The sequence below is a fragment of the Sebastes fasciatus genome, chromosome 8, assembly GCF_043250625.1.
Source record: "Sebastes fasciatus isolate fSebFas1 chromosome 8, fSebFas1.pri, whole genome shotgun sequence".
Taxonomy (NCBI): domain Eukaryota; kingdom Metazoa; phylum Chordata; class Actinopteri; order Perciformes; family Sebastidae; genus Sebastes; species Sebastes fasciatus.
Genome location: NC_133802.1, coordinates 15,681,747 through 15,708,651, shown reverse-complemented (window position 1 = coordinate 15,708,651; position 26,905 = coordinate 15,681,747). Strand labels below are relative to the sequence as shown.

At 39.4% G+C, this 26,905-nt stretch overlaps 3 protein-coding genes across 6 annotated transcripts in view; 1 reads left to right on the top strand and 2 right to left on the bottom strand.

Annotated features, from left to right (window-relative positions):
• kcnk15 (potassium channel, subfamily K, member 15) overlaps positions 1-7,999 on the bottom strand; it is a 28,150-nt gene extending 20,151 nt beyond the window's left edge. For 2 of the 4 annotated variants that reach the window (XM_074643800.1, XM_074643802.1), the window contains exons 1-3: positions 7,892-7,999; positions 7,410-7,485; positions 6,168-6,229 (exon numbers count right to left, since the gene is read on the bottom strand). The gene's annotated coding sequence lies outside the window, so the exon portion shown is untranslated. The remainder of the gene's footprint in view (positions 1-6,167; positions 6,230-7,409; positions 7,486-7,891) is intronic. The other 2 variants (XM_074643801.1, XM_074643803.1) reach the window with 1 other exon arrangement.
• On the top strand, positions 1,859-19,094 carry col9a3 (collagen, type IX, alpha 3). Its single transcript, XM_074643805.1, has 32 exons — positions 1,859-2,703; positions 3,602-3,670; positions 4,973-5,008; positions 5,506-5,577; positions 5,767-5,820; positions 8,531-8,566; positions 9,586-9,609; positions 9,779-9,832; positions 11,035-11,088; positions 11,259-11,300; positions 11,421-11,477; positions 11,612-11,665; positions 11,848-11,901; positions 12,014-12,067; positions 12,179-12,232; positions 12,363-12,416; positions 12,505-12,558; positions 12,647-12,700; positions 12,801-12,854; positions 12,983-13,027; positions 13,124-13,177; positions 13,310-13,363; positions 14,039-14,092; positions 14,293-14,364; positions 15,104-15,139; positions 15,531-15,575; positions 16,022-16,054; positions 16,732-16,878; positions 16,983-17,037; positions 17,134-17,316; positions 17,633-17,710; positions 18,083-19,094. The coding sequence occupies exons 1-32, from the start codon at positions 2,638-2,640 to the stop codon at positions 18,265-18,267; spliced, it is 2,037 nt and encodes a 678-aa protein (XP_074499906.1). The 5' UTR covers positions 1,859-2,637; the 3' UTR covers positions 18,268-19,094.
• Positions 18,913-26,782, bottom strand: LOC141772617 (uncharacterized). The gene is made up of 7 exons (XM_074643799.1): positions 26,680-26,782; positions 24,148-24,727; positions 23,893-24,047; positions 23,631-23,795; positions 23,351-23,537; positions 20,704-20,845; positions 18,913-20,088 (listed from the first exon to the last, which is right to left on the bottom strand). Exons 2-7 carry the CDS (start codon positions 24,717-24,719, stop codon positions 19,963-19,965), a joined length of 1,347 nt encoding a protein of 448 aa, XP_074499900.1. The 5' UTR covers positions 24,720-24,727; positions 26,680-26,782; the 3' UTR covers positions 18,913-19,962.
• Between the last annotated feature and the right edge of the window lie 123 nt (positions 26,783-26,905).

The window sequence follows — 26,905 nt, the reverse complement described above, 5'->3', positions numbered from 1 at the left end:
AGATGTCAGCTTATGCTCCTATTCCTGAGACTCTTCTTTGATTTGCAGCAGCATATAGTCAGAAATATCAGTTTTTCACCAGCAAACAGAGCGAGCCTCAGTGAAGTTACATGACTCACAGCAGAGGGAAGAAGAAAGATGGTGAATTTAGAGATATTGATGCAACACGGTTTGTTCAGGCATCAGGATCAGTGTGGAGTCGAGGGTGTGTGTAAGGACAGTAAAAAATATATACTGTTTGAGCCTGCTGTATGTTGCATTGTCCATGCCACCCTAGATTTACCCATTCCCTGTTTGCAATATCAGAAATAAACATTTAACACTTTTTGTGGACTTTGTATAAGGTTAGATTGAGAGTAGTGGTCAGACTGTGTACTTTATGACAGAGGAAATGTATTTTAGGGCTGCAACTAATGATTATTGTCATTGTCGATTAATCGGTGGATTATTTTCTTGATTAATCGATTCGTTGCTTGATCTATAAAATGTCAGAAAAAGGTGAAAAATGTTGATCAGTGTTTCCAAAAACCCAAGATGACGTCCTCAAATGTCTTGTTTTGTCCACAACTCAAAGATATTCAGTTTACTGTCAGAGGAGGAAGAATATCACAAGAAGCTGGAATCTGAATTTTTACTTTTGTTTCTCAAAAAAATACTCAAACTGATTGAAAAATAGGTATATTTTAATTTAATAGTTGACAACTAATTGATTTATCAATGCAGCTCTAGTGGATGTATGCTTTTTGAGTCACTTCTGGGCTTTTTTAAATCTCCATATTGACTGTTATGGTTTAATAAAGTAAGATATTCCACTTTTATGTAGATTTCTGTGGTCAAGATATTTGAATTTGTGCTGAAAAACTAGAGTGCTAAAACTCAAACTTGTGATGTCATAGGGTATAAAGGGTGGAGCTGCTCCATAGACAATGAATTGGGAGAGATGTTCTAGATGACACAGAGCACCCAGGGGAATGATCTGAGTACATGGGAACATTTTCTGTTTCACAACTGAGGACACTACAATAGAATAAAGCTCATTTGGGTATAAAAAGAAAAATTGTAATTCATCATTGCTGTAATTCATCACTTTTATTATCTTATAATACACCCATGGGCTGTATGCTGTGAAGCCTGTAATGTGGTGGATGAATTAACATCTCTGTTCCCAAACAACCAGCTATCGGCCAGTAGTGCTAGTAGCATGACAAAAATAGGCGATCTCCCTCCAGCCAGCTTTCACCTTATTAAGGTGTTTGTAGTGAAATGAGGAGGTAAATGAGGAGGTATCTTATCAGATACCTCATTTCAACCTCACCAATCAGCTGTTCCTCTCCGTTGGAATAAGGAATAAATAGAAAAATGGCAGCTGACAAAAGTTCAGCTCAAACACGCACGCTGTGCAGCGCCTCGTCGCTCGCGGCCAGTTAGTTCATTCCAATAGAAAACAATACAATACAACTGATTTTGTCACAGACGTTCACGTCACATTCCGTTCTGGCTACACACATCCCAATACATTCGACCTCACTGCGTTGTACACATTACATTCCCTCTAGACTCTTTTTGTGAACCCCCAACCTTAAAGTTCGATCTGTCTATGGGTACAAGCTCTTATACTGTACATCCATGGTCTGTGGTCTATTGTATATCTATTTTGGAGGTCTTTGATATGAAAAAGTTTAAGATTATTCTCAAAATCAGTGTGCTGGATTTTTCTGACTTTCATTTATGTCCATCGCTAACTTTACGCTCCTCTGGGAAGCGGCCGGGCAAAAAGTTGAATAAATAAATAAGTAAGTAGGTTATATAATAGTTATAATAGTATGCATATTCATATTTTTATTGTTCAACACAGGAAATTTTGGTAGAGACATTAAAATGAAGACAATAGAATAGAAATAATTTTGTTTTACTGTTGTACGGCACTTTGTAGGCGGACGTTTTACTAGCGTCCGGTAGTCGCTTTCAGTACAAAATGGCGAAAGCGTAGCCATGGAACGATCAATTGACTTTAACTTCTTAGCTATATGCATTCTTTGAGGGGGGGTCTAATAAAGACTTGCTGTTGAGTTGCATCATGGGAAATGTATTTTGGAGCTTGACTGATCAGCTCAGGATATTTTGTCCTCTGTTGCTTCAGTTTTGACCATACCTTTTTTTGAATATGTCTCTTAAGAGTCCCCAAACTGTATGGACGTGTCGTAGCCTACTAAATTGCTGGAGCAACCCTTTAAGTCAGTGTAGGCTACTTCTACACAGTGACGGTCCCATTTTTTCAGACATGGATTTGTAGGTCACTTTCTAATTGGTCAAAACAGGAACCCCCGCATATTTTAACGTTTTTAGCTCAGCCTACTTTCTGCTCGTCCGAATTTGTTTCACCTCAGTTTGCTCAGTTTCCCTCCTCCTCCTCCTCTCACCCCCCCTCACCCCTGTGTGTGCAGTCAGTGCACCAGACTGAGTTCAGCCCCTTCAGCTGGAGGCTCGGGTTTATCTGGAACCAAAGAGAAAGCCATTCAGGAGCTGTGCACCGTGAGGTAAAGCAAAGGACGCTGGGGGGGAGTGAGAGAGGACCGGGAACCAGGGATTTGACCTTTTCCGCATAAACTCGGATTTGTGAGGGCGAGCGGAGGAGCCATGGCCGTGTTCTCTGCGCTTTGGGTGCTCGTACTGTGCCAGCTTTTGACATCATCCTCAGCCCAGGTAAGGGTCATCAAGCTCCGCATCCCTTAGTCATTTAGCCGCCTGCATCTTATCTTAATGGTAATGTGTTTTGTTGCTGGTTTTATGTTTTATTAACTAAGCTATTGCAGAAAGTTAATGCCACCTGCGGGTCCACCTATTGATAATAAAGGCCATGCCTTGTGTTGATGATGACAGCTGTTTTAGCCCTGACCTGTGTGCTCTCCACCCTGATGCTTCCTCTCATATTTTTATACTTCTCGTACAATATTCATTGACTGAATGAGGACCCAGGGTATTTAGTCTCTCTGCTTCTCTAGGTCTATTTTTACTCTCTCATATCAGCCTAAGTTTGTGCAGGTGGCTGTGCCTTTCGCACTATTTGGTGAAGTTGGGGTTATGTTTTCCCCTGGACCTGTGGAATGCGCGGATTGGAGATCAGTGCCACAGCGCACAATGCCACCTCTGTTCACTCAGGCTCCCTGAAGGAGCAAGAGCTCATTCAGAAAGTCCTCAATGAAATAAGTTTATTTTGTTTAGATGAACTGCGAGTTACGGATTTATTTGCGTTTTTCATAGAAATCTAGTTTAGCCTTCCTCTTGTGCGTCAAGGGGGATATAAAGAGTCTTTACGCATGCGTATTCGCATCATTGTTTTCAGGGAGTTGCAGTTGAATTGAATTAATGTCTAGTTACATATTAAGAATTATTCAATTTTGTTAATTTTGCCCTTTTAAAATGTTCTTATCATACTGTTGATGTCAAAATACAAAACATTTGTCATCAATTTCTACTTTATTCAGTTCATGTCAAACCACAACCCAACCCTCATTTAGGCTATACAGTAGTGGTGTCAAAGAAACAGAGGATATTACTACTCAGGGAGAAATGCCTGATTTTGATGCATTTTGTGTTGCAGAGGCCGGGCCCCAGAGGAGCTCCAGGGCCACCAGGAGCCTTCGGGCCCCCGGGAAAGGATGGCACTGATGTGAGTTGACCAGACTCCAACAGCTTCTTTCTACTTTAATACAAATGCGCCTTGTAATTTTTTGTGCCGATATCAGATATAATCAACTCGAGTGAGTAAATAAGAAAAAATATGTTAAGAAAATAATAAGAAAACTATGTTAGCGTCTCAATTGAATGGGGTTTTTCTTTCTGTGAGTTATTACCCGATTTATTTTCCTCATCTTTTAAGAAAAATGGGATGTTAAGTTACAGATCAAAACCACCAACATTTTGAATAATATTTTTTTATTTGTGCCACAGTCTCTAAAGTGATAATTTAGTCAGTAGACATTCAATGTCCCACTCAGTTATCTTTGCTAGAAAGTGTTTTCTTTGTGCATAAATGTGGCTGAATCGTTCTAGATGATGGTTTTTAATCGCACCGACTCCTCCCTAAGCCCCTCCTACCAGTATGACCAGTGGATGGGTAGGCAGGGTTTAAGTGTCTGTCTACTGAATGGAGTTCTGTGGGGCGAAAACTGTCTGGTTAATTATCCTTTCCGGTTAAACCCCTCAAAGCTGACATTATATTCACACTGTGAATGGCTTGACTTCTTTACTCATACAGTATAATGTCAGTCAGCCTGATATGTGTGGATTTCCATCATTGTATCTTGTCAATAAATGTGGACAATACAAGAAGCTGCCAGACTCCTTACTGTTTAAGGGGTTTTGGTGGTATGTAGGATATGATGTTATGGTGAAAAAATATAGGGTAAAAATGATGTGATGACTATTTGCACAAGTTCTAAGAGGAAATTGGGTTACGGGGAAGTCAAGTAAGAAGAAAAACTTTGATAACAATGTTATCCTCCTATCCTATATCCCTTATGTCTTTGGTTTTTATCAAACTTAACTGTTAAATAATTAAAAAAAAACATTCTAAATGATGTACAGCCATGTAAGAGATCTTAAGTTGTGATTATTTGTGAGTCCAGTAAAGTTTAGGCACACAGAGATCCCATTCATACATTCCCCAACCCTGTGAGACCATCTAGAGTTTCACCTCACACCTCCTCCCTGCACCTCCAGCCCCCCCTGTACAAACCACACTGAAGCTTTTATCATGTGACCAGTCAGCATCAGCTCGCTTTAGTACTGTTTGTCCCCCACCCCTCCCCAGTCTCTGCAGAAGCCAAACAGCATATCCCATCTGCTTCAGTCACTTTAATACTTCTGTTGTTGGTATTACACTAAGAACTCAATCTTTACAATCATCACTGTAGTCACTGGAAGTGTTGGTATCAGGCTATATTACTTATTTTTTGTTTCTCATTAACAGGGCAAAGACGGACCTTCTGGGCTGCCGGGAAAATCAGTAAGTTTCAACAAGTCGAGTCATATTTCGGGGCTGTATGAAAATTATTGGGGTGGTGATGAACGTTTTAACAAAGCAAGGCCCTCCCCAGTGTTATTTATGTTTTCTAAACCCTCCTCTCGACTTAGAAAAAGAGCTGCAACACCCTTCCCACAATATGTCAAAATAACAACTGTTAAATTAGTACAACTTTATCGTAATTTAAAATCTTAATGCAACTTTTAATGTGCGCCACCAGAGTACACATTAATAAAATCCTGATACAGAGAGACCTGTTGTCTTTTTGTCTCAAAGGGCTTTACAATCTGTACTGCATATGATGCCCTCTATCCATTTATCCTTAAACCCTTGATTCGGATAAGAAAAAACTCCTTTGTATTTTTTTTTTTTTTGGCTGATGTTCAGCTAAAAGAAATGAATATTAGAATTTATATTAGATCCGTTCTGTTGGGTAGATAACTGATTTATTGTGCACTACTTCATAAATCTCTGTGTAGGGTGCCAAAGGGAAAGGAGGAATACCAGGAACAGCAGGAAAACCAGGCCTGCCGGGACTTCCAGGGGTGGACGTAAGTGTCCAATAAACACACACAGACTCTTATACTATCGACACACCGCCTTTTGTCTTTGTCAAGGAATGTCAGCCTAAACAGAGTGTAGTTTCTGCTATGTAAGTGAAAGGATTATTGATTGATGTTCAAAATAACAGCAGAGCACGAGGCGATGATGTATAACAGAATTATGTGCTCTCTCTTCAGGGTTTGACAGGTCCCGATGGTTCTGCTGGGAAGGATGGACCCGCAGGGGAAGCAGTAAGTGTGTTTTAATCTTTCTGCGATGCCGAGGATACGCTTTAAAGATGCACCCAATTGAATTTTATGAGCTCATCTACTTTAAACTGAACCCCCATTAATCAACCAGGTGAAGTCAGCCAGTAGAAAGACACAAATGTATGCAGGAACACTGCATGTTGACTGGGTGCTGCTTCTGTATGAAAATCTTTAGGAGGGTCTATCCAGGACAAGTTTCCTCTGTCAGCATGGATTTATCCAGCCGGCTCACCCTCTTGGTGGGAATATTTTTAATGAGGGATCAGAATCGGATTTATTTCTTGCTGCTTCCCTAATCCGGCCCGGAATGCAGACTGTTTCCCACCAACCTGAGAGACTGTAGGGGATGATGATCTGTTGGCCCGACACCGAGGGAGACGGGTGCTATCCTCTGAGAGACACAAGACGAGACAGAATTACAACACGTATGATTAAAGTGGTAGGCACATTAAATATAAGATATGAGAGAATACAGATTGAATGACCTCCAATGTAACACTGCAAATTCACCCCCGCCCCCAAGCAGTCCAACTAATTAGCCAACCAAATGAGGAAGCTTGCATCAACCAGTGTCTCCAATTACTTAGATTACTACACTGCCATGGCTGCAAACAGGATCAAACTGGTGGTGTTTGACACAGAGCAGAAGCTAGTGTACAGCGGTAATCAGCTAACACTGATGATGACTGTTCATTTTTATAACAGTACAGATGTCTCTAATTTCAGACACATCTGCTCAGTATAGTATTTACAAGTCATTTTCAGCTACCTAACATCTGATTGTTTCTGATTTGTGTGCCAGTATACTTTGTTGTCTAGTTTGCACACTGAGGAATGCAGTGAATAAGTAACATCACCGTGTTACACTTGTGTTTTTTTTGCCCTCTCACCTCTCAGACAACACAAATACAGCTGTGAGGAGGTAAACAAAGAGTTAAAGGAGGAGGAGGAGAAATGATAATGGAGGGGAAAGAAGAAGGGGCTCCACAGGAAAACTATTTGATCATTTATTCATGGAACTAGTTTGTAAGAGTAATTTTTTTACCGACAGAAATAATGGATGGTACATGTAGACAAACAAAGTTAGGAAGGAGGAAGACATACATGGACATTGACAATTATTTTGGGATTGCACAGATAACCAAACTACATATGCAATCAGAGTCATTAATTATTTTATATATATATATATATATATATATATATATATATACACTTTATTGAAGGCATGCAGGAGTTAACGTTAATAATAATAGATAAGTAGAGGAAAGAAATAAGTAGAGAAAAGTAATAAATTAAATATTAAGAATAAAAAGGAAAATATTAAGAAAAAGCAACTTTCTCAGATAAATTTTAATCTGATAATATTAGTTTGAATCGTACGCAGTAAACACTGGCTCCATGTACTCTGTCACATGCATGCATTTTTTAAAATCAACCCAAATTTCAGTCACGAGAAAGAAAGAAAAATTTCTATTACATCCACACATGGATACAAACATCACTGAAGACCATTTAGTTTGAAGGGACACTGAGATCACTTTAGGATAGTCTGGTTCCAGGATTATTACCTACTCAACAGCTTGTCTGTTTGGACAGGTGAGTTCCAGTCCAATCTTTTATTATGGGATAGTTCAACTGGTTTATCTGTTAACAGAGGAAAAAGTATAACAAAGCATATTAATCTAAACGTCATAATTCTTAATTTCAATCATTAATAATCCAACAAAGACAATTTAACATCAAACAATTACTATGTAAAACTAGATATGACCACTACTGACTACTACTACTACCACTACTGACTACTACTACTACTACTACTACCACTACTGACTTACTACTACTACTACTACTACCACTACTGACTACTACTACTACTACTACTACCACTACTGACTACTACTACTACTACTACTACCACTACTGACTTACTACTACTACTACTACTACCACTACTGACTACTACTACTATCAGTACAACAAATAAACCATAAACTACTAAAGCTGCTCTAAATGCAGTTAAAGCAAAGAAAACTTACAGATCACATACACAGATTAACTATCAGAGGGACGAGGCATCCATGAGGCCAGCCGGCTTCTTTGTTCTCACAAAGGTTTGCCACAGGTGAGCCGGCTGCCTTTATTAACTCTGAGGCTCCGCCCATCCAGGAAGTAGAGAGGCAGGTGGAGGAAAGTCAGAGTGGGAGGGGATTTTCTTCAATTAAGTTCAAAGGCTGTGCGTTCCAGTACCCCTACTAACATACTATGGCAGAAAAACATGTAGTATGTCCCAGTACATAGTATGTCAAATGCAGTATGCCAAAAATACCAGGATGTCCTACTACATCCGGTCGCATTTCGCAGTTTGCAAGCCAGCATGTTTTTCTGGCTATTCTGACCCACAATCCTTTGCGCAGCGGGTATATGATATTTTAGAAGGATAGTTGTCCTCTCGTAAGCCTGGAAGATAAAAACCCATAATTGGTGTTGTCAAGGTAACGTGATATGTCGCCACAAAGTGCTGTCGTATCTATACCATTTCAATCCCTTGCAGCCTCTCACACTCAATTAAGTCCCTGAGGGTTCAGGGTTTAAGGCCTTAGGGGGGACATCGAAATGGGCTACAGTTTCTTTTTGGTTTAATTATGTCTGAGAGGCTGATTGTGGCATATTGCTTTGCTCTCTACAGGGTGACGCTGGACCTGCTGGGCCACCTGGATCTCCTGTAAGTACCCCCACACACTATGTAACACCTACGAAATATCACAGAGGCACACAGCAGTCGTTCCTCAAGTCCTCTGATGTGTAACCATTATTACACTGACCATATCAGCCTGAAAGACTTCTCATTCCTTGATGCTTTATCGTACATACCATTCCATTTATTTAATACAGGCAAAATGCACATAATAAACACGGCAATATGACGACGTGACAATATAACCTTAAAATAAAATAAAAAGTAAAGGAAACACTTAATAAATAAATAAATATCCAAAGACAAAAATAAAGTTATACGGATAGGACTCTTCAGTAATTTAAATAATTAGATTGACAGTACCAAAACATTTTCACTACAGCAAATGTTTTACATTTCATGTTGTGTTGTGCTACTTTTTGGTGGTTGGTAACAATTATTTTTTTCCAAAAGAAATTGGCTTTGCAATGTATTTTTTAGGAAACTAAGATTCAGATTATTTCTTGATTGAGCTTTGAATGTAAATATTTTACCGAAAAGAATAATTGTATTTAGTATCTGGGGACAATTTTCATCCAGCACCCCCAACGTAATGTTTAAAGGTGTAAATGTTAAATAAATATTTAGTGACCTTAGCCAATTTTGGATATTGGTCGTATACCATCTTATCCGAGACCAATCTTTGGAACAAAGGCAGTTTCTCCTCGTCAGACTGCATTGGATAATTTCATGCTAAGAGAATTAAGTAATTCTGCTCCTGTAAAGTCAGAGCTATAACTCCGCTCTAATCAGACTTAGGTAGCCCTCAGCTGACACTTTTGAAAGCGGCAGTGTCAGATATTGTCAGAGGACCACTTATATAATAGTTTGCTCTGATATAACTGGACTGTAAAAGTGCACATCCAGCTCTCAGCAGCGACCTGGGACAAACTTTCAAAGCGGACTTAATGCAGTGATAAATCACATGGTGGATAGTGATTTTGCGAGCAAATCTAATCATCCCCTCGGTGTTTGTGACTTAATTTGCCTTCCTGTGTCTTCCGTAGGGCAGAGGGAGATCAGGAGCTGCAGTGAGTACACAGCACTGTCTTTTCATATCACTCTTATGTGCAGAAAGACTACTTCTACATATCACTATAGCTTGTTTATCATCCTGAGAGCTTGTACATGTTATACAATGTTGTAGCCCCTGATTGTGTGCTACATCTACACATGTGCTCTGATGTCTTTTGTTTCTAGGGACTACCTGGAACCAACGGGTTGCCAGGCGGAGTCGGACCCCAGGGTCCAGCAGTGAGTATCTGAGTTTCTGATCTGATCCATTAGACTTCCTGTCGTCCTCATGGAGGAGCCACATCCTCTGATTCAATGAGATTCCTGTTATCTATTTTATTACATCTTTGATTCAATACCCAGAAAACTTAATTTACTATGTGAATAGGGAACAGCAGCGACATTCATACACAAGCCTCTGCAGTTGAAATAGTAAATCTGATACTGATTGAGATCCAGCTGTTTTATTTAATCTCATATCTCTGCTGGAATCAACCAGCTAAATGTTGCCCTAAATTTATACATAACATAACAGGATTAGGAGGATAAGAATAACCCCTTCAGTATGTGGACTGGCTTAGTGTTTCTACTGGGTCTCTACACACTTTATTTGGATTATCCGATGCTCATACTCAGCCAGTGTGTAATTAAAAGCTCGCTCAGTTTCGGAAGTTGCTACAATTTTGTTAGCAGAAGTGTGAAGATATTTTATTGCCTGGGTGAGAAGGTTGGGGTTAACATTGAAAATACAGTTTGGGTCACAATTAGTATTGTTGTCATGGTTGCTATAGTAAACAGAGATGCAGCAAGAGGTCAAATGAAGAGTTATTGAACATCTACTTTACCAACATTAGGCAGGTTGTAATTTGAGTAGTTAAAGATCCTCTCCACACATGTTTCAAGACACAGAAAATACTACTTTTTTCCACAAAAAAGTTAAATTGCCTGGCTAAAAATATGCAATATGCACATATTTTTCGGTAAAAAAAAGTTTAATTAACAAAATGTCTCCTACTGTATGTTTCGACTTCACCCCTTCGACGTGTAAGTTGCATATTGGACCATGACTTTCCAAACTAGCTGCAATGTCACTACATTTTTAAACTGAGTCTTAAACTCAGATTTAATGGAAGCACGGAGAAACATTTCCCCATTCGACAGATCAATTTGAAAACAGCCGTCAAGTGTCAAACTCAGGAAAGACATACTTCAGGTCAAACAAGGTCAAACATCCAAGCGAAGTGACAAAACACATCTTTTGAGTGGAAGGGGCCTTTAAGTGTTACTCTACAACCACAACTGATAGTAATAACTGTGATCAGTTGACTTCAGTAAGCTGAGATGTTACAGATTGACTCTAACTTTGACACAATAATAGTTATTTTGAGCTAAAGTTGTGCTGAAGTTGTCACTAATCTTGGTGCTATCTATCTGTTTCTCAGGGTGGTGAAGGTCTCGCAGGACTTCCCGGACCTGCTGGCGCTGATGGACCACCAGTAAGTGCAGTTATCATTATATATTTGATAACTGGTGCTATTATAAACTGTATTTTTCCACTGCCACCCAGTGGATCTCTCGTTGAATGTCTGTGGATTCACAGATGCAGGGATGTATTAATGTTTATAAAAGGTCTCTTACCGTGTGTTGTCATTTCTCCTTCTGTCAGGGTCTTCCTGGTACTCTTCATGACCTTAGCGGTGACCTTCTGGTAAGTTTTCAGTTCTCATGCACCTGTGGGAGCAGCATAATGACAGTAAACTGAAGATGCGCCCTCTGCATGCATGCAGTGAGTGTAGAGTCCTCAGTGTGTCGTCTCTGTCCTCTGCAGTGTCCTGCTATCTGCCCCTCTGGTCCCTCTGGTCCTTCTGGGATGCCAGGATTCAAGGTAAATATAGTTTGTGACATGGTTCTTTTGAATTATATGCTTCTTAATATATCCGTGGGAATATACACAACTCATGTCACCCACAAAGCATTTCCTCATACGCACTCACCATGTCTGTATTTCTGCTCATTAAGGGCCACACAGGGCATAAAGGAGACAAAGGAGAGGCTGGAAAGAATGGAGAGAAGGTGAGTTTATTATATGAGAGAGATATTTTGGCTGCTGTCAGTGATATAATGTGGCTAATGAGGTTAAATAAGAGTAGAATTAACCTTGTATGTGCAAAATATTGGTTTTATTGAGTACAGCTGCTCGTCTTTTTGTCAGTTGTCTTTTTGTTGCCGTCCTAAGTATCCTATTTTGTCTCTAGGGTGATGGTGGTCCACCTGGCCCACCAGGTATTCCTGGGACTGTGGGTCTGCAGGTGAGAAAGATGATTTAGAACTTGTGTTACTTTTCACTTGTTACCTGAGTTTTCATTTTGTTTTTGTTGATGTTTTAATGTGCCTTCACGATGTTCTGATGCTGTGTTTCAGGGCCCACGTGGTCTCAGAGGTTTACAAGGCACAATGGGCTCTGTAGGAGACAGAGTAAGCAACTTTTAGAGCATGACCACTCCTTCTTTGTTCAGCTTCTTATCGCTCACGATGCAAACATTTGAATTTGTGTACTTACAGTTGTTCTCCTTCCTTTATCTCTAGGGCCATCCTGGTTTCAGGGGCAAACATGGCATCGTCGGCATCATTGGAAAGACAGTGAGTCTCTCCTTGTTTGTAACGCACTTGAAATAAAAAAAAAAACAGCGTTTGATTAGGAGTTAACATCCTGAACAGACGGCTGGTCCCATCAATGAATAGCTGTGTGTGTTTCATCTGATGTCTCCAGGGTGATGCGGGAGAAAACGGACCACAGGGATTCAGAGGACCCAAAGGAGAAATTGTGAGTAAAAGACTTTTAGTTTGCGACTATTAGTTTCACAAGTAGGTCAAATATGTATGAATGACACCCCTAATTTGTCTTTCAACAGGGTAAAATTGGTCCCAAAGGAGGTCCTGGAGGATCCGGACCCAAAGGGGAGCCTGTAAGTGCATATCTGATTATTAATTATACATTTTTTAATATACATCACCGCTCAGAACCACGAGGATCATATGTGATGTCTTCTACAGGGTATTCCTGGCAGAGATGGCAAAGATGGTTCACCAGGATTAGATGGCGAGAAGGTGAGTTGCATCTCTTCTTTCTGCACGCTTTGGGCTTAAAGTGTCACATTAAGTGATTATATGAGTAAAGCTGATATCACAGTGTTGTCTGTGTTGATAGGGTGATGCTGGACGCCATGGAGTAGTTGGAGAGAAAGGACCAAACGGACTTCCTGTGAGTATTTTGAAATAGACTTTCCTGTATAATTGATAATAAAGGATGTTATTTAAATCCTTCATTACCTTGATTCTCCAGTCTAAGCAGCAGTTTGACTGTAACATCCACTTTATTGTGTGTTCCAGGGTCTACAAGGAAAGGCTGGTGCAAAGGGCTCTAAAGGAGAATTTGTGAGTATTACAAGAAAATAAAAACAGACTTTAACCTTAAAGATGAGATTAGGACCATGGAGGACAACTTTTATCTTCTCCATTCTCTTACATCAGGGTGATGCGGGGAAGACCGGGGAGACGGGACCCTCTGGAGAGCCAGGTATTCCTGTATGTATCTGATGGGCTTTTTTTGGGGGGGTGGGGGGGAAGGGTCACAGCCTCTCTGACATGTCACTTAACCCCACAATGTTGCGTCTGGGCTCTAAACTTTCCTGATTTGTCTTTCGTCTCCTCCCTCAGGGTGATATCGGCGTCCCAGGAGAGAGGGGGATAGCAGGACCCAGAGGAGTGGCTGTAAGTTAACGCTTACACAACAAACTAAGGCGACATGGATCTGTTGTCACATTGCTGCACTGCTTGTGTAGCTATAAAAGCTTCAAAAGCATCTATTATAGGGCATTTAAAAATAATCTTTGGCCCATTTAGAAGCCAAATTATTAGACTTTCTGCTGCACAGATGGTCTGTTAAATTTAACCAGTTTACAGACTCAGTTTCCAACACTTTAAAGCGCACTGTTCTAGCAAACAGCGTGGATATTTGAATGCATCAATAATGAAAACGAAATTAAATGAATGTAAAGTGCCCATCTTAAAAGACCACAATGCATAGCAGCATACAGCATAAGATAATAAACTACTGCCCTTCAAAGTTAATGATATTCTGCTGCGGCTGATTCAGTGGCTTGCTAAGGTGGAGGCAGTAATGAAGGGCCAGTGATGAGAGCAGGTATTCATAGAGGAGGAATTCATAAACAGAGAGGTCTTTGTTTTTCACATCAGACCCTGCGGAGAGGGAAAAAAAGAGATAAAACAGCATAGGAATTAACACACTTCTCTCACACACTGTACTGCATAATGAATCATGCTTAACACAACCAGCATGCACATTTCTTTTATACTTCTGCTTCTATGAATTTCCATTAATATCCAGTTTGTTTTACTATTGTACGCTCTTCCTGTTTCCAACAGGGAGGTATTGGGCCAACGGGCAACCTCGGTCCTCAGGGAGTGAAAGGCTTCCAGGTTAGATGCATGACATCACCAACCATTATCAGGTTTTTGTTTTAATTTTCAGTTAACTCACTTGCTGTGTGTGTGTGTGTGTGTGTGTTTGTGTGTGTGTGTGTGTGTGTGTGTGTGTGTGTGTGTGTGTGTGTGTGTGTGTGTGTGTGTGTGTGTGTGTGTGTGTATGTGTGTTTGTTTGTGTCTGTCATGTACTGCAGGGGGTAAACGGAGCCTTGGGGGATCCAGGTCTTCCAGGTCCAACAGGAATCCGTGGAGAGTTTGGCGAAAGGGTGAGTCTGACGTGTACAACAAGATGAAATGTGTCCCAGGGCTTAACGCCATCCACTGTAATCCATGATACTGCAGCTTTCTTATAATAATAATAACAAATATATTCTCTTAGTTATTCTTGATCAATCTACCAGTTATTTTCTCAATTCATTGATTAATCACATGGCCTATAAAATGGCAGCAAATAGAAAAAGATTCTGAAGCTGGAACAAGAGAATTTTGGCATTTTTCCTTAAAACGTGACTCAAATAGTTGCTGAATAGTCCATTTTCTGTTGATTGACTTATCAGTTAATTGACAAACCATTCCAGCTCTAATACAGTTCCTAAAATACAACAACAAAAGCAGGTAAAAGCCCCCAAAACTCCAACATATCTTCATTAAGGGCCACTCCTTTCAAATTCAAACATGAAACTTTAACAAATGTCTTTGCACACCAGCATATCTTCACACCAACTCAGACAGAGCAGAGATATGTAACTATCCAGGTACTGTATGTCAATACGTCTTCCTCAGTGGTATAAACACAAACTGCAGCCAGCAGAGAGCTCAAACACAAAAAGGCCTCCTGTTCAGGATCTGAGGACAGAACAAAGCCCGTCTTTATACCGCTCCTGGTTCCCCTCAACCAGCCCACCTCACTTCCCTTCATCCCCCTTCCTTCTGCCACAGCCGGCCTTCCACAAATATCTCTACATGGCTCTCATTTATTCTCTCTCTCCTTTTTCAACCCTATAGGGTCCAGTTGGAGCTTATGGAGCTAAAGGAGACATGGTAAATATTTAAGTCCAAGTTCAAGCTGGTTAAGTATGATCTCCACTGAATGCCCTGTGATAGTCTTCATCCAGCATTTTGACGCTTGTAATAAACCATTTCACAGCTGTAAACATAAACATTCAAAATGTGTACCCGTTTACTTTCTGCTGCAGCGTATGTGAATGACATCAGCTGACAGGAAGTAAACACGGACCCAAGCTGTTGCCTAGCAATGCAATTCCCTTGAAACATTCTATAGAGACTGGAAAAATTGTGTCTGGTGTATCAGCCCAAGAGATTATAGACTTTACTTTTCATTCTTCAAAAAAAGAGAAAAGACATTCAAAAAAACAAAACTGGAGTTGTGAGATTGAATCAAATAATTCAGATGTTCTGTTTGTCTGTCTAGGGTGTGGCAGGAAGTGATGGTCTACCAGGAGAGAACGGAGAGCCTGTAAGTAGTTTCCTAAATTTCACTGTACGATCAGAATCCAAACGCACAGTGTTAGTGGCCTAGAGACTTTGTCAACAGCAATTAGTCACTTTTTATTTAGTCGCTCCATAGTGCAGGACAAAACTTCTGGTGAGGCAGCTTTTAGTTTTTCTTCTGCCCAAAGATCTGAGAGCAGCTGAAAGTGTTGATATCTTTAAATGTAAAGTGTAAAATCTAGCTGTTTGGTCTGGCTTCTGATTAGAATGTTTTATGGTTGTTACTTTAAAAAAAGTATATATATTTATTGTATTGTATTTATGTTCTAAAATGTTTTTTATTGCCTCTTTTATTTATTTCATTATATCACTTTTATTTCGGTATGAAAGGTGCTATATAAATAAAGTTTTAGAAATTGAGTGTAAGCTTTGTAACACTGTGTTTAACTAATCATATGCCTCTATCAACAGGGTCCTTTTGGCCCAGTTGGACAAAAAGGACAGGTGAGCTACATCAATGTTTTCGTTTACATTTTGTTTCTTGTGTGTCCTCTTTGCCGTGTTTCATAACTCCACATCGACGTGCTTCATTCAAACCAACTTTGTAGACATAGTAGAAGTCCTTCTATTAACACAAGACATAGTTCGATCAGATGTTGTGTGTGGGTGTATTTAGCAGCACAAGTTTGTTCCTAACTCCCTCTGTGTCAGCTCCCTCACTGAACATTAAAAATGGAGCCGAGCTCCGAGCTGTTGCCCACTTGTCAGAGTCACTGCACATGATTCTGCTTCACATTCCAGGTTTAATAGGATTAATTAGAGATAGGTACTGCTGCTTTAGCTTTATTGGCCTGTTCGCTGCTCCTGCCACAAGGGAGAGACGAGTCGCATTAAGCCGCAGCGCAATTTATGGAATTAGAGACACGGTACTGATGAGCCTCGCTCTTGTAGTCTCATTTACTGTTTGCTGTGCTCGTCGTAGTAATTATAAAGCAACAAGACGCCATATGAATCCGCCCCCGCGTTGTCTCAGCAGACTCAGTTTGCTCCTTGGCTGGTGTTTAGTCAACGATCAAATCAGAGGCTTGTGGATGTTTTTAGCTCCAGTTTGGAAGAAATTGATTTCTTCATTGTTGCAAAATGTAATGAGTTATTTAACGGATAATTCTTGTTGATTATAGGAAGGAAAGCGGGGTGAGCTGGGACCTAAGGGCGTGACAGGTCCACAAGGAGAGCTTGGGGCAAGAGGGCTTCCAGGAAAAACAGGAATAATGGGCTTCCAAGGGGAGCAGGGTCTGCCTGGAATTGCAGGAAAGACAGGCGTACCCGTAAGTGTTTTTTTATATGTAAAAAGCTTGTGATTGATTGACGCATATTAAATGTTGTTTTGAGCCTACACTTTAAAAAAATGTCTCATTTACTTGTGTTTCAGGGTAAACTGACAAGTGAGCAGCACATCAGAGAGCTGTGTGGCTCAATGATCGATGGTGAGACATCTTAATTAATCTTTTCCTGAAATTCACTCCAGTGTTGAATAAAAGTTAAGCTGGATAACTGACCTTCTGGTGTTTTCTATCACGCAGACCAGATTGCACAGCTGGCGGCTAACCTCCGAAGACCCCTGGCCCCTGGAATGGTGGGCCGCCCCGGCCCTGCAGGGACTCCAGGAAAGTCAGGAGTTTCTGGCTCTATTGGGCATCCAGGTTCTCGTGGACCACCAGGGTACAGAGGCCTGCCGGGAGAACTCGGAGACCCAGGTTCCAGAGGTACGGATTTTTTATCTATTGGTGGGAGCACAAAAATCACTTAATCAGCGCCTCATCAGTTGTATAATGACATGAGGTAATCATCAAAATCAGTAGTGGAAGAAGTACTCAGATCCTTATCTTAAGTAAAAGTTCAATAAGAGACAATAAAAAGTACATACAGTATTCTGAAATTAAGTAGAGAAAAAGCATAAAATGGAAGCACTCAAACAAAGTCGTACAGTACAGTACTTGAGTAAATACACTTAGGTAAGTACTGTATACATAGCTAGGTATACTTTCCACCACTGATTACATTTCTCTGTCTTCACAACAGGTGACTTCGGTGAGCAAGGTGATAAGGGAACCCTTGGCAAAGCTGTTGATGGGCCAACTGGAGACCAAGGACACCAAGGTATGTGGCCTCATACAGTACACTCTAATTAGAGCTAGAACGTTGTTCACATATAAGTTACTATACTGTACATATAAACCATACTCATTGCAGACATTTTGAATTGTCAAACAGGCGTACTACACACACACATACATGAATGGTTTAATGGCACAAATGGAACAGAGCCATCATTAATGTTAACAGTGACAATGTGAGAAAAGTCTATTGTGGTATAATTTGTACTAGTGGCATTAACACCAAACAAGACTGTCCCACAACATGGTATAATATGATGCAAAACTGTAGGAAGTATGTTCTCATCTTAAAATACAAGTCTGTCACCAACCTCTGCACCTTGTCTTCGGCTCATTCCCTGTACACTGTCCACAGGTCTTCCTGGAGTAGCTGGATATGCCAAAGATGGGCGTGATGGAGGTGATGGAGATCCAGGTGAGCCTGGAGAGTCAGGCAGGTTAGGTAGGACTGGGCACCAGGGACCTCCTGGAATCTGTGACACATCAGCCTGCCAGGGAGCAGTGGCCGCTGGAAAATCCACCAACCCCAAAAACCATTAAACATGACTTCCTGCAACCTGATGCCATCCATCCTGAGGAGGAAGGGTGATAAGTGAGGGGATAAAGGAATGAAAGAAGAGAGAGAGATCACAAAAATGCCCTCTTTATTTAAATACTTGTATCACCAGATGGGAAGAGTAACATCAAACAGGTGTGATATTTTGAGAGGAATAGAGGAACATCCGAGGAGTGACATGAATACCAGATCAACAGAGACAAAAAACATCAAGATGACATCCAGAAATAAAGTGGACAGAGGCACAGAAGAGTCCATTGCTCCAAATACTACAGTATCACAGAACAAGACTTGACTTACAAACAACTGGAAAATGAATGATGAGTCCTTTTGTGTATAAAAACTTTGTACATGTCTTTTCAATGCCCCCGTCACCTTGGTTAACTGGCAGATGACGCTCTGAAAACAACAGTGACTGTCTCTGAAGTGAATGTGCATGGCCCATTAATGTAAATCACAGGTGTTACCTCAACATACAAGCTTACAGTGTAAAATATGGAAATAGGCGACAGAGGCCAAAAGCCTCTGTCAACAAGCTGTGTATGTATTTAAAAGGAATAAAAAACACAAATACCCAGGTGCCCAGATATTGTGTAGATTAATGCAAAAACGTTAAACTTTTGATAGTCTTTTTTTACAGCTTATTTGTTTTTTTTATTACATATGAAGTTGATTCTCTAGATCTGAGAATCAAAAACAAAATAAAACTTGTGGATGCATAAATCAGACATTGTAAAATAAATTTAAGACTCTTAGGAGCAACGTTTTTTTTTCTTATTTTCTTTTTTTTTTTTAAACTACAATGACCCCATCCACTATGTACTACCGGTGCTGTAACTATTAAATATACATGACCTGAAATACTATTTATTATTTGTGGGTGACTGTTGTATGTACAGTAAGATGCTACAGCGACATGTTGTAAGAAAGAACAAATAAAGCCACTTTTCAGTAAAACATTACTCTTCTCTACATATCAAATGAACAGTCTGTACGTCAGAGTAATATGCTTAACACCATGAAAATCAAGTAATCCCATTAAATAACAAAGTAGCAACATTTATTTCCATGCAAAATTATTGAAATTTAAATATTTAAGTGCATTTACACTAACATATGACTAAACAATGGATGTATGTGGAAAAGAAAACTGAACATACTGTATGAACACTTATTTTAATTAAAAATGTACTAAATTTTAATCAAGCGTATAAAAGGTGCACTTAAAGTTAAAACTTGCTAAATGTATGATAGCTGAAAAGCACTATCTCTGCAGTTTTCAAAGGGAAACAGTGCCACCTGTGTATGACTCTATGAAAAGCCCTTTTTTTTTGTACAAATATTGTCTCTTAAGGGGGAATATAATTTATTAGCGGTAGAAGAAATGGCATGACGCTTCAAACACTTGCCTGATGAATTGTGGTTTTGAGATGCAGCTGGACAAAACCAGCCTTGTTTGAGCATCACGTGGTCTGAGACGGGAAACCTTCCACTTTCTAAATCATTGTGATGCAGTCAGAAGCAGAGATCCTCTCAAAAGGATGCTTTTTGTCATTGAAAAATGTTACAACACATTGACCTAACACATATCCAGACCGCATGGGACAACCCAAGCTTAAATATTGAATTAAAATGTACTCAACTATCTTGCTGATTTATTAGATAAAGTAGTGAGAGGGTTATTGCTCTACCGCATGAGGAATGCTCAGATTGTCGTCCATGTTCCGGTGGATTGGGTCCTGGCCTGAAGAAGGGCTGGCTTTAAGAAAGTGTCCTTTCTCATCAGTGAATGTCCTTTGAAACTCCTGTAAAGGGGGAGAATAGCAAAAATATTGTGGTTAATGACAGATACTACATTATTCTTAGTCCGTGCCTATCTAGACTGCCCCTCTCTTTTACTCCAGGTGGTGGTGGTGTTGCATACGGTCAGCATAATGTGGTAGGTTGTTTTAATTTGCTGCCATGTATTTTCTTATTATGTAAATCAATTTCCACAGACAGCAACCCTAGATATTCCATCACAGTAAAATAATAAAGTTTATATGATTTTACAGTGTAAAAGTAAGAAGAATTTGATTTGAATAACAAAAGTCAGCTGCATTATTTATTACTCAGGCAGCAGGAGGCAATGTAATTAAGCTTTTATCTTCCAGCCCCAGGTTTCAAGTCTCAAATAATTCAGTAGCAGGATTAGTCAGCCAAACTGCTTTACATCAATCAATTGGCTCGTTCGAGATGAGCCAGGCCTGGGCAGAATCGATAACCGGCGATCGCCGCACAATGCATGCCGGTTAGATTTGTGTCCGACTTGATCCCGACTTGCTCTGATATCATGCACACATGGGCAACGATAACCTCACAAGAGCCAGGCTGATTGGACATCCACATAAAAAGTGACACATTTCTCAACACAAACTTACCTCTTTCAAGGTGTCTCCATACGTTTTATTGAGGTATCGGAGGAAGGCAGTGGTCCACTGCAGGGTGGTGGCTTTGTCTGTATCCGACTCACAGAACGGCACCAGCATGTTCAGCTCATCACAGTACAGACGAATCCTCTTCCTGTGCAGAAGCAAAGACAATACAAATGTTTATAATCAGTGTCTCTCAAACTTTACTGGTTTACAGAAGACATCATGATATCTATCTAAGGCTGCAATAAACGATTATTTTTATCATCAACTAATCTTAGATTAATTGCTTGATTAATCACTTAATCGTTTGTGGTATCCCGGAGCACAAGGTGGCATCATCAAATGTCTCCAAAACCAAGAAATATTCAATTTATTATAATACAAGACCAAGAAAAGTTACTGGCAGGTTTTCCTTAACAAACCCGGAGTTTCTCTCGGTCTCCTCCCTCTTACAGAGCCAGACACTGTTTTATTTCCACAGTCATTCAGTCCGTATCAAAGCACATTAATTATCGAAGGTTTACCGTTTGTCAGAATCTGAATCCAGGTTAGATATTAGTTTGTTACTCAGGGCTGTCTAAAGTTACCGCTTTTATGTGCATACTTGGTTTACATTCAGATATTACAGTGTCAAGTCATCCTCAGCTTAGAATAAAACCTCTGCATGTCCTTTTCTTGCACGTGGAAGTTAAAGCTGTGACTCACAAAGACAGCTGTCAGTTGGTGTCGGCTGTCACTGATGGAACATAATTCCTATAATATTGGAGATTATATGTTCATATTTCTGAGTGCGCAGGATCGTGTATATAGGCTGCGTATAGTCTGAATGTGTTTCATCAGCATTTCAGTGACTGTGTTAGTATTTGTTGAAGTAGCTGAAATAAAATATTGTTAATCCAAATAGATGTCTAAAATTAAAAATCTTCTGTATTTTAACCTTGACGCCTTTAAGTGCAAATCACCAAACACATTATTACTGGATCAGATTGTGAGTTTATAATCGTGGTGCTATTTTTGATCGATATATATTTTAAAAATCTTCAACTACATTTTTCATCTTCAGTGGCTGGCTCCTGTGTTTATTTATTTATATTTATTTAATATATTTAAAATGTAATGTGGGCTACATCCTAATACACATTCAGATTCCACCACTTCATCATCCATTGAGGTAAGTCTGGTAAACACTGAATAAAACTTTACTGTGTTAACTTACTGACACTTTTCCCCACTCAGGCTCTTTTTTTAAAGATAAATGTCCACAGTCCATATATACAAGCATTTTTATCTCTACGTCCACTTGATTCAAATGGAGGCTCTGCATAAGGCATTTCTGGTAATTTCAGTGTGCATACTGCCATCATAAACATTGTTAATAAAATAACTATTAAATAAATATTCAATTCAAATTAATTAATTAGTTATATTTGACTTCAATTCACCAAAATGTTTTTAATGAGCTCCACCTGCTGGTCATGGGTCCAAATTGCCAAACAGGAAGTGAGAGAATCCAATGCGCCATATAGTAGAGGGGATTCAGACTGTACCATGTTGAGTGGAGTAGGAGTACCCTAAACAATTTATATTGTTAATATTTCTATGTTATGACAATTAGAATAATGGTTAGATATTTTGGTTGTTTTATATAGAAATGTTATTTTATTGTCTTAATTCATTATACACTAATTGTGTGTGCAGGAGGAGCTTCCTGTTGAAAAGTTGGGAGTTGAATTTGGTTCAGTTCAGGTGCAGACCTGCTGGAAGCCTGCTGCTAGATGCCCAACAGCCATGGGCCTATCCTAACCTTTCTTTGTCGACTGACGGATTCCTTATGCTCTTTTGAAAAGTTTATATACATTTATTTTATTTTTTTCCAATTTTGTATATCGTTTTTTTTCCCCCAACCTCACCAAAACCAGACTGAACTGATGTTACAGATGTAAACTACAAATAAAGCACACCGGGCGATGATTTCTCCTGCCTCCGTGTGTTCTCCATCCACCACTCGGCCAATCCTTACATTATTGATTTACCATCACATAAGATGAAGCAACACAGAAAATCCCCACAACTGAGAAGCAGGAACTAGGGAATGTTTGGCACTTTTGCTTGACCTAAATTATATATAGATTATCAAAATATTTACAGATTAATATATTCTGTTTGTCAGCTAATCGATTTCCACCGAAATTCCCACTACAGAACAAAAATGTCCACAGCATGTACACACATAGTATTTGTAAAAAAACACCACAAAGAAATGCTTTGCCTTTGATGGATGTGTAAATTACAGTAACGCAGCACACACCCGTCAGTAGTGGTAAAAAATGTGAGTATTTGTCCAAAATCTCAATTTACAACTCACTATACAATAGACTAAACTATTGAGTGTTTATTATGTAGGGAATAGTGAACAGAGAGTGAATGATGGAGTACTTTTGGACACTGTTGTGACGGCAAATCTTGGCATACACACAAACTAAAAAATGTGAAACTAATATTATATCACACCCCAAGATAGTATATATGACTGTGACTAGAATGAAAACATCAAATTCTGATTTAAAAGTACATTAATATTTATAGAGTATTTCATGAGACCATGTCACAAATTGTGCAGACAGAGACACTTTCAGCTGGTGTGGCTGCTCACCTGCGTTCCCTCTCCTTAGTGTTGTGTCTCTCCCTGCGCTGAATGAGTGACATATGAGGTTGAGCTGTTCTTCTGGTGCTGCTCCCTGATTCTCCAGCGGAGTCTGGGGCAGCCGTAGCAGCCTTGATGGGTTGAGAGCTGTGGGTACTAGCATGCTTCCTGAGGGCAGCGTGTGTCGCCACATCACCTATGAAAAACATGATTGTATAAGTTAGACACAATCGTATGTATTTGCAGTGTAGCATAGTAGGCAACAACAAAAAACATAAGTACTGATTACTTTCTGTGTTCGCCAACTGCTGCTCTTCTGTTGACTTGCTTGTATAGTGAGCTTTTGTAACAACCCTTTCTGGGCGGAAATTAAACGAGAAACTCGTGGGGAAGATTAAACCTGGATGGTTGTTAGGTTCAACCATGTGAGGAATATGGCCAATCACCTGAGGTTAAAACAGGAAGAAAAAAACAGTTGAACAATGAATTCTACCTGTGACTCCTATAAAGCTGTAAGAAAGTGCATTTAGATTTTTTTTTCCATCATACTTGTTCACACGTGTTGGTGACTGGGTTAAATGAACCCCCTACAAATGGGCTGGAAACCTCATAAGGATTTGCCCTGTCAGTTTTCATCCACTTGTGCATTTGGGAGTGTATGGCTGCCTCCTGAGCCTCTGCAGACTGCTGAAGCATTGTCCAAAAACTGAAACACAACAAGAGAGATTTTGTACATTCGATAAAAAATAGCATAATGGAGCTATATTTACTAACAAATAGCAATGCACTATATCAGTGACGCCTACTTGCTGAGAACTGCAGACTGAATATCTTGCTGTCTTGGGGTGTCAGCAGACAGGGTGTTAAACCTTTTCTCCAAGCAGACTCTAGCAGCTGATCTGGATCGGTTCTGTGAAGATGTGCTGCTGTTGGCGCGTGGTTCAGTCGGGCTGTCTGCACCTCTGACTCTGGCCAGCACAAAACCCGGGACCTCTCCGTAAGAAGCTGGTGTCTTCTCTCCTGGCATCACCAGACAGTGTTCCTCAGTTGAAGTTGATAGGTCAATAGCTTGAGTGGTTGTGAAAGGGGAAATCACCACGGATCCAGTGCCGTCTTTAGCCGTCAATGTAGCAGATCTGGCATCAGGCACATCTGGAGGAGCAATGTGTGCCTCCATGTGGGCCTGGATGAGGTGCTGAAGGTGTGTATATTCAACCTCTGACATCTCCATCAGACCGAGCTCAGGTCCCAACATCTGCCCATGATCATGTGTCAAACATCCACCTTGGCTCAAAATCATCCCAACTGGTTCACAGGCGTGTTCTCTGGATGAAGGTGACACGTGGAGGGTTCTACAAGCTTGGGGAAAGGATGACATCCTTCACTCTAGAGATGGAGATCAAGGAAAAACATTACTTGTATTCAGGGTCTGAAATTAACCTTTTTCCTCACCTGCCACTGTGGCAGGTCACTGAACATTTCTACCAGCCACTAATTTTTTTTGTCTGCCACTTCTGGAATCTAGGTAGAACGCTTTAAAATTGTAAACACTGAGTCAGTGGTATCAGATGGTAGAATTATGGAATATATCATGTAACCTTAATCCATGACTATATTTGGTAACACTTAATTTTACAGGTCCGCAAATTTCATGGTAATTAGGTGATAATTAGCAAGTTACCTATTTGAAATTTCTTTGGAATTACTGCCAAATTACCCCAATATTTACTTAAAATGTATCTAAAAATTTTAATTACTTTATTATAAACATGATTTAATCATTATATGCTAATATAGTATATAATCATTAAAATAGGGCCCTGAATAATAAGTTATTTGCTAACTATCATCTATTTACCAGCAGACATGGAAATAAAGCATATCAATTAACTTTGTATTCTTTTTCCTGGAAATGTATTAAATAAATTACCAGCTATTGAGAAATAGCAGAATAAAATTATTAAAAAATGTTTATAGTAAAGTAATTTTCAAATTTATAGGTAAATATTGGTGTAATTTGGCAGTAATTCCAAAGAAATTTCAAAGAGGTAACTTGCTAATTATCACCTAATTACCATGAAATTTGTGGTGTTACCATATATTTAATTTAGGCTTTAGAATTGCTTTTTTAAATAATATTTCTTAACATAAGGAAAACCTCTCTGCCATGGTGGCGGGTGACCTGACATTTTCACCTGCCACAGCCAACATTTACCCTGTTATTTGGCAGGTGGCAGGTGATAATTTCATTCCCTGTGTACGTTATCAGTTTTTTCCTAACCCAGTGTTTTTAACTGATCCATACAAGGGATATAAACAGAGAGATTTAACAAGTAATGTTACATAAATACAACCAATTAAGGACCTATTTTAGGACCCTTATTATTTCTAATTTACATTAACGATTTTTCACTATCTTGTAAATTTTCTTTTCCTATTTTGTTTGCTGATGATACCAACATGATTTTTTTTTATCACATACTAACTTACACACTCTAATAAATAACACAAATGAGGAAATGTAGAAATGGTTTCAACTCAATAAGCTCTCATTAAATATTAAAAAGTCAAATTTCATATTTGCAGGAGATATGTTTGTGATTATGTGAGAGTGTCAGTAGATGGAAAAGAAATTGCTTAAGTCTCTCACACTCGTTTTTTTAGGCATTTTAGTTGATAAAAAATGTAATTAAATTGGAAAAAACATACACATTTTATTTGTAATAAAACTGAAGTCACTAGGAATCATCAGCAAACTAAGAAGTTTCATAAATGTTTCTTGTTTATTAACCTTATCTTATTCCATGATTTATCCCTATTTAATTTATGGTAATATTGTTTGGCATTTTAGTTGATGAAAACATTAAATTGTAAAAAACATGTAGGTGCTAATTTCCTTCCCTGCTTGTATTACAGTCACACCAGAACAGGCTGACGTCATGTAGCTAAAGGTAACCCACTTCAACTAGTTAGTTGTGTTAGTTAGTGCTCGTACAGAGTATTAACGTGATTGAAAATGAACCAAATTGTTGTTCAAGTTAGCCAAAACAAACTAAACAATAAAAAATACTGACATTAAACAACTTATATCATCTCAAAGATGTCCCTCGGGTTGTTAATTACACAAGCTAGTTAGCTCGTGACTGTACGTTAGCGAACGAGGCACGTTAAGCTAGTACATTTGAAAAGACGTTAGCTTAACTAACGTACAGCTAACTTTAATAATGTAAAGATGTTCCCTCGTTTTAATTAATAAGTCGTCCAGTTTATACGAGTTGGACTCTAATCAAGTTATTATTCAGCTCTCTCTCTGTGGACTTTACTCTTGGTGAACTTACTTTAATGTCAGCTCCTGGACCGATGACTCAGAGTGGTGCTGTAACGGTAACTGTCGTTACACTGACGGGTCACTCGGGAGGCTACATTAGTATAGACTCTATACTAATGTAGCCCCTGATCTAGAGGCTCTATACTATAGAGCCTCTAGATCAGGGGTCAGCAGCCTTTACTGTCTAAAGACACATTGAGGCAAACAAGAAAATAACAATCTGTCTGAAGCTGCAA